The 7,963-nt window shown below is 48.8% G+C and overlaps 1 protein-coding gene across 1 annotated transcript; it reads left to right on the top strand.

Moving 5' to 3' along the window:
- The first annotated feature begins 4,837 nt into the window (after nucleotides 1–4,837).
- On the top strand, nucleotides 4,838–6,331 carry AKAP5 (A-kinase anchoring protein 5). Its single transcript, XM_044435591.1, has one exon. It carries the CDS (start codon nucleotides 4,838–4,840, stop codon nucleotides 6,329–6,331), a length of 1,494 nt encoding a protein of 497 aa, XP_044291526.1.
- Nucleotides 6,332–7,963: the final 1,632 nt, after the last annotated feature.

The raw sequence follows: 7,963 nt of genomic DNA, 5'->3' as shown, positions 1-7,963 counted from the left end.
GTCTACCGCTTTGTAAATAAATGCACGTACTTTTCCTTTTCTTTCTTTTCTGCAGATTGATTTCTCTCTGCCAGATGACACAGGCAAAGGGCTCACCTTGGCTCTCACCTGAGCTGATAGATGTGGCCAATACGTAATGGCCACCAGGTGGAAAAGGCCATTCAGTGAGTGTTTCCCAGCTGTCCATGTCCAGTGTGGAATCCTTTGAGCTCTTAAATAAATGGCTAGTGGAAAAGGTCTTGTCTTGTTGACCATCCAGGAATGCAAACTGTGTGTTACCCCTTTAGAGCCACTGTGACAAAATAGCTAGAGACAGTAGGTCTGGGAACACACACATCCCAGTCTTGACTCAGTGGCAAACCTCGGACCAGTCAGACTCGACCTGAGCTACCTCTAGGCTTGTTGGGAAGATAACCGGCATCCTGACTTGCTTGGGGGAAGAACACATAGAAATGTGCTTAACCCTCTTTGCATCTTTTATATGAACGCTCCTTGCTGTAGCACCGGCCTGCAGTAACTGCTTAAGCATAGCCTCTGAGATGGCTAAAACAAAACCTGGTGCAGAAACCTGGTGCAGAAATATTTCTCACATACCTTCCTGGAGCATTTGTGTGCAGCTCTTTGAAAGAGATGCATGTCTACAAAAGCAAAGTCTTGCATGGAGGGAGCTTAAATGTGAGAAATTTTAGTTTTCAAGAGGCATCTGTCAAAATATGATGGTATTTTCCTGTCCTTCTGCTATGTTCATGCAAATTAATGTTTGCAAATTTGCGCTAGGATGAGTCCTCGACTACAAGAAGGCGCTTGCGTGCCATCTGCTCCCTGTCCCAACCGTCTCCAGTGGACTATCGCATTCCACTTCCTTCCATGTGTGGGTGTTCTGCCTCCGTGCAGGAAATCTTGCCAATGCAGTGGGAAGACCTTCTAAATAACTGTGTGCCCGTACTTGGATGTTTGCTGCCAGTAATTATCACAAGATGTTACAGGTAACCTGGCCAGATCTTGTATGGACTGATGGCACGGGGGACAGGACGTTGTAAAATGAGGCATCTATCTGCAGCACTCATTCCCTGTTCACCCTTCAGTTTCACTTCTGTGTCTAAAGAGCACTTCCAGAGAGCTTTTTCTGAAAGCAGGGGAAATGTGGCGTTAAAATGCAAACCTGGAAAAAAAACTTTTACTTGCATGTTTGCACTATACCACAGTGCCACCTAGAGGTTATATAGCAGAATTGCAAGAAAGAAAATGATCCGCTGCTTGTTTCTTGCTCTTTATTCTATGTCAAAACAGAAAAGTTCTGGGATGGAGTATATATGGATACTTTACTGGTTCCATATAGAATTGCATTATACTAAATTAGATCATCTGGATAGCAGTTCTTGGTCCCTTTCTTTCTAAAGCGACAGTGTGAGATGTTTTACCTGGAGTTTCCAGGGACCAGTAAATGGCTTTTGCAATGGCTTCTAGACCAGATCTGGATACCAGAGGCATGAATCCTCTTGAAAAGTGTGTTGTCTTGAAAAATGTTTAAAAGTGCTCAGCTGCAACAAATGCTCTTAACTTATGTCACTTTCCCATGATTTCAGTTTGGATACATCTAAGAGTATGGACATATTGAGTTTGACCATTGGGCCATTTACTTCATGATTGATTGATTGATTGATTATATGTATATTTATATCCTACCATGTTTTCCTTCTAAGGAACTTAGGGTGGCTCACATAGTTCTCTTCCTCATCTCAACCTTATCCTCACAACAACAACCCTGTGAGGTAGGCTGGGCTGAGAGTCCTTGGCCGGCCCACTTGACTCCATGTCTGAACAGGGGCAAGAGCTCAGATCACACAAGTCCCAGTTCCGCTCTCATAACCACGGCACCACACTGGCTCTCAGCAGCAGAGTTGCAAAGTTTCAGACAAGAATATTTCTTTCCCAGCCCCGCCTGGAGCTGCTGGAATGGAACCGGGGCCTTTTGCACCCAAGGCCTGTCCCTTACGAGGGAGTACAGCTATTTTCACCTCCCCTGCCTGGATCCCTTGAAATGGCACCTCGCCTGAAGGGCTGCTTGCAAAGGTATCGCCTGAAGAGGTGCAGAATGGGCGTATTGCGTGCGCTTAATGATTCACGCTGCAGTTGCTATGGAAAGCAAACCAAGACTAAAAATAAGCATCTCTCATGCTGCTCTTTTTGACTTCTGCAAAATGTAGCACTTCCTGCTTTGAAGGAATCTCAATAACAGGTTGGATCCAGCCTTACTCATGTGTAGATCTGACCCATTGAAACCGCTCAGACAAGTCAGTCATGACCAACACAAGCCCAAATGATCTCAGCAGGCCCACTCCAAGCACAGCTTAGTCTGGGTCCAGCCCAGTGTTTTGCCATCTTTGGGTCTTGCTTCTGTGTTCAGTGAAACATTTTTGCCTCTGCTGAGTCTGCAGTTACACTCAAAGAGCACTTGGCTTTGTGCACGATGACTCTTCTGGCGTATGATGCCACGCTGCTTTCTCCCTCTTTCACGAAGGCCCAGTGCCCACAGGTCTGATTTAGTGCCACAGCACAGGACTGGCAGCATGGAAATTCCCCTCGCTTGGCAGGCAGGCATTCCCAGGCTCCGCTTTTCGGACTTCCTGCTAGCAACCTCCCCTGCCCCAGCTGCTCATGTGCCCCTGCTGAAAGATCATGGCTGCATTGCCCTGGGTTTCCCCTGCAGGCAAATGGATCCCTTATCTCCAATCTTTGATAAAGGATGATCAGAACATCAGACAAGCCATTCTAGATCAGATGCAGGGTCCATCTAGTCCAGCATGCCATACAGGCGATGGCAAACCAGCTGCCCGCAGGATCCCCCCAGCAGGATGGGTGCAAGGCCTCTGTCTGCCCGAGCTCTTTGGTTTGTGAGCAGGCCAGCTCTGGTGAAGGAAGTGGCACATGGCCAGCAAGGCTAGTAGCCACGGAGAGCCTCCTCCATCAACCTGTTCGATCCATTTTTAAAGCCATCCAGATTGGCAACCATGACCACTTCCCATGACAGTGAATTCCACAGTTTAACTGCATGCTGTGTGAAGAAGCCCTTCCTTTTATCTGTCCAAAACCTAATCAGCTTCATGAGATGACCCTGGGTTCAAGTGTTATGGGAGAGGGAGAAAATGTCTCCCTCTTCACTTTCTCCACCCCATGCATTATTACAAACACCTCTATCATGTCTCCCGGCTTATTGCAAAGCTGAACAGTCCCCGTTGTAGCTGCTCCTCCAGGGGTGCTGCTCTAGTCCCCTGGTCATTTTTGTTCTACTTCCCTGTACTTGCTTTTCCAACTCAATAACGTCCTTTTTCTAGAAGGACAACCAGAACTGAACGCAATATTCTGAGTGTGGTTACACCAAAGATCTGTATAAGGGAGTAAGATCTTGGCAGTTCTATTTTCTATTCCATTCCTTATCATGCCAGTCAAGGACTTTGCCTTCATGGAAACTGAACACTGGGCCTGCATTGTCTTTGAACTGTCCACCACCACCCCAAATCCCTCTCTTGCTCAGCCACTGCTGGAGAGAGCAGAGATTTCTGCTGCAAACCACCAGAGATCTTCGGCTATGGATCAGCATAGAAATAAGGGAGGGGGGATCCCACTTCAAGACATGGCAAGAGAAACCCCAGGCCTGTGGGCATGTTACTTGTAAGTACAAATGTCGACCCAAAAAGTTGTCCATCCCTGGTGTAGACCATAAGGTGCCGACAGTTCTATAAGCCTGAGCCAGAAAACTTCAATCATCCACACTGTCCTGTCTGTGTAACTGCTGGGTGTGTACTTGTCAGTAGTCAAGATGCTGGATCTTCATGTGTTGAATAGACTAGACTAGACTAGACTAGACTAGACTAGACTAGACTAGACTAGACTAGAATAGAAGTGGGGTTGCAAACCTGACTTTTCCACAATCAAACTTCACGCTGTACCCTACTTGTAAGTGGTTAAATATAAACTAAAACACTCTTTTTACAAAGCAGTTGGAATGTGCACGAATTCAGCGTGGGCTCTTTTTCTTCCCTTCCCACCCACCCGCACCCCGCTCCTGCAGATGCCCACCAAGGAATCGGTGAAGAGGGCTGTCATGTTTTAGAACCAAAGGAATGCTAATTGGGCTGAAAGGCAAGAGAAAAAGCAGACCTGAAAGGTCACGGGAAGCCTTCTGCAGCAGCCCACAAAGACCTCCTGAGACGTATTCTTGTGCAGTGGCTTTCAGGCCAAATTCTTGATTGGGAAATCATACATATCTTGCAAGTGGATGCCGTCCCCTGGGGCTGGCATTAATGGAACAACACTGGTTTCTCTGTGTTGATCTGAAATCTATTTAAAACAATTAAAGTGCCAAGGTTCTGATGAAAGTCTAATGCTATCACATCAAGGGACAATTACAACCGATGCGTTCAGACTTGAGGCTCTGAACTCCAAAAAGACGCTGCTGCTAAAGATGTAATGTTGGTGGCTTGTGTTTTACTACAAAAGAATGAAACCCGTATCTTAAGGCAAGCTCTTTATCAGAAAACAATTTTGTAAGAAATTTGCATCTGCCCTTTCAAAGGACAGAATGTTTACTGTGATGACACTACAGTGTAAATTGGCTTAGCAGAGCTTTTCTGCCTCCTTGTAGCCCTGGATACTTTGATTTTACCGATCTCTGTCAGCACTTTCCTCAGACTACAGTTCCCAGGATTCACTGGGGCAAGCCATACCAGCTAAGCTGGACTAAACATCTGTGGTGCAGATCTGCCTTAAAATGTGTTCTTTTCATCTGCAACGGAACAGAGCTTAATTCTCAGAAAACAGAACACAACTCCCAAAGATGGAGGATACAGCTAAAGGAATTCAGATGGAGAGTGTGCAACCCTCCGAAGCTTCAGATGCCAGCAAAGCTGTCGTGGAAAATGAGAGTCCAGCCAAAAAGACCTCCATGTTTTGCTTTAAGAAGAGAAAGAAGTGCCATGAAAAAGGGACGGAAAAAGGTGCGGACAGTGAGTCTGCTTCATTTACCTTAAAGCCTTTGAACCTTCCTTCCAGCACTGGAAGTGGCCAAGCGGAGGGTTCCGACCCGTTATGGCCACCAGGAGGGGCCTGGGTGGCCTTCAAGCGCTTTGTAACACTGAGAAGACGCTCCAGATCTGCTCTGAAGAAGCAAGCTCAGTCCGGGTCCCGTGTACAGCTGGAGATGAATGTTGAAGACTCTGGGGTGCCGCGTCTTTCTAGGGCGGGCAGCAGCTCCAGCATTAAAATCCCCTGCTTAAGCTTCTCCAGAAACAAGAAGAAATCCAAAGCCCCTGAAATAACAGAGGTGCTCGATTGCCGTGAGGAAGCGCACGAAACCACAAGCCTCTTGAGTAACCAAAGCAGCAGCAAACTGGGGGTGCTGGCTGTGGAAGGGCCTCTGAGTGCTGAGGAATCCCCCTGCGGAGCCCTCGAGGAGAGAGAGAGCGGCCGTGGAGGGGCAAAAACCACTGCAGGCGCCGTTGCCTCTACCAGAGAGGAAGCGTTTGTGGAGAGGAGGCCTGACCCCAATTGCTATGCAGACTGTGTGGCTCAGTCCGAAATAATCCACTCGGAAAACGTCCTTGAAACAGAACAGGAGAAGCAAATCTTTCAGTTGCACCATGGAAGCCTCTATGGAAATGCCGAAGAAGCGGGGAGCAAGAGATTCGAGTTCCACATCGAGGCAGGGCCTCTCTTTCCTCGGGACTTGCCGGAGAGCAAACACGGGATCTTCGAAGCAGAAGACGCCGAGAACACGCATGCCGGAGAGGCTGTGTTGGAGCAGCTTGTGAGGGGAGCTGATGCTGTGGCGGACGACGGCGATGCCAGGGAGGCCAACTCCGTGGAGGTGATGCTGCACCGCAGCCCACCCGCAGTGGAAACTGAGGCATCCGATGTGCCCGTTGCTTCCGATGAGGAGATCCGGTGCACAGAAGGTCAGCCGGCAATGCCTGGAGCAGGCATCGTAATCATGATCACAGAAGCGGAAGAAGACCAGGAGGAAGAAGAGCCCAGCCAGGTGTGCGAAGCCTTTTCCTTTCCTCAAGCCAGCAAGCAGAAGGGGAAGAAGAAGTCAAGCAAAAGTCGCAATTCTGGTGCAGGAGGTTACAGTCAGGCGAGGGAAGGCACGGTGCACCCCAAGGCCCCGGCGTCCTTCTGCGCTGGCGGCCAGGAGCACTGGACTCCAGAGCAATATGAGGGGCTCCTGATTGAAACGGCCTCGTCCCTCGTGAAGGCGGCCATTCAGTCGTCCGTCGAGCAGCTCCTTAACGAGATGGCTTTGGAGCACAATAGACAGAACAGTTTTCTATGATCACAGGCGCTCCGTGGCCACCAAGGTGAGGCCACTGATGGGCAGAGCGAGACAAGCGGTGCCATCTGGAGGACTGATCAAAGGGTGCAAACGATTTGCTCTTTTATCTTACTCGAAAGGTACTGGGAGAAGACAGCGCTTGGCTTTCCTGCCTCCGTTACCAACATTATTTCTTCCTGCCCTGCCAGTTAATTCATTATCACTGCAGGAAGTGTTATAAAGGTTCCTGATGTATTTAAACTCAGCATGAGAGACTAGGCATGGTCCATATCCTGGGGAATTTTGCGATGTCTGTGAATAGCTTAATTTTGCATGTTGGTGAAATGGATTTGCATTGTATGTAAGCAACAGGACGTTGCGCGGAAGACCCCCTGCTGTGAGGCAGGGGGTGTCTGTCCACTGCATGGTGACATGTGTCCATGGCTTGTTCAATGTGGTCAATCTAGGAAAGCTTCAGAAAGACCTCCCCATTCCCTCCCTCTCTTTCCTGCTCCATTTATTTCACTAGCTAGACCCAAGTTCTTCAAAACTCATTTTCCTCAATGCCTGAAGGATCACTGTGTTAATTAAAGTACAACGAACGTCCATGCTGGGGGAACTTTACCCGCAACATTGCTGGGAGACACCCAGGGGTGGGGAAGGGGGGGGGCTTCCCAAATTAGCTCAAATGATAATATGGTGAAAAAAAAAACTTTTTAAAAAAAAAAAAAAAAAGGAACTAACCAATTTCTATTGCAGGTTTTGCAGAATGTAACTGCAAGGGTGGGGACGTCAGGCCAGGTTACAGTCGACCCCGTTCCCTCTTTCTTCCAACCACCGGTTCTTGGCTTTTGTGCAGCTTTCCTGCCCATTCCGGAAGGCTGAAATGCTTCCAAGGATACGTTACTAGAAGGAAGAGTTTTAATCGACAATATGCTGGTGTTTTTTGTCATTGTGGTCCCTTTTCTCCTGGGCCACACTGGGTAGACCCTTGTCTGCCCCTCCAGGAGCTTCTCTGAAGTGGAATTCTGCTTGCAGGGTAAAAGAAACCCCCAGCCCTGGCCTGCAGGGACAGAAGAGGGCAGAGCCGGGGGAGCTGTAGGGAGACACGTTCTCTGCAGGGAATGAGTTCACACATCTGGTGTGTTCCTCCCTTAATGGAAGGTGAGAGAGAGAGAAGAGAGGTTGAGTTGGGGTGGCAGAGAGGAAAGAGGAAGGCAGAAGGAGCTCCGTCCACTCTTGGTTCTGACCTTGTATACCAGGGTCATGCAGCCCCTGTGAGGTTGCTCCAGAGCAACGCTCTGGGCAGCACAACGAATACAGAACAGGGTGGCCCAGCTAATTGCAAGGACTGGCTGGCGAAAGCATGTTACGGCCCTCCTCCATCAGCTGCACTGGGTCCCTGTTCCAGTCCGGGCCCAGTTCAAAGTGTTGTCTTTGAGATATAAAGCCCTAAATGGCTTGGGACCAGGAGACCTGAGCAAGCGCCTCTCTCCATATATTCCTACCCGTCCTCTTAGATCCTCTTTGGAAGTCCTCCTCCAAATACCCTCCCTTAGTGAGATCAAAGAGGGATGGGCTTGAGGAGGGCATTCCAGCAGTAGGGCCTCTGGAATTCACTCCCCAGGGATACACAGCCGGTACCAGCTCTTC

Source organism: Varanus komodoensis, unplaced genomic scaffold (genome assembly GCF_004798865.1).
Source record: "Varanus komodoensis strain SLA01 unplaced genomic scaffold, ASM479886v1 scaffold3, whole genome shotgun sequence".
NCBI lineage: Eukaryota > Metazoa > Chordata > Lepidosauria > Squamata > Varanidae > Varanus > Varanus komodoensis.
This window is presented reverse-complemented; position numbering and strand designations above follow the sequence as displayed.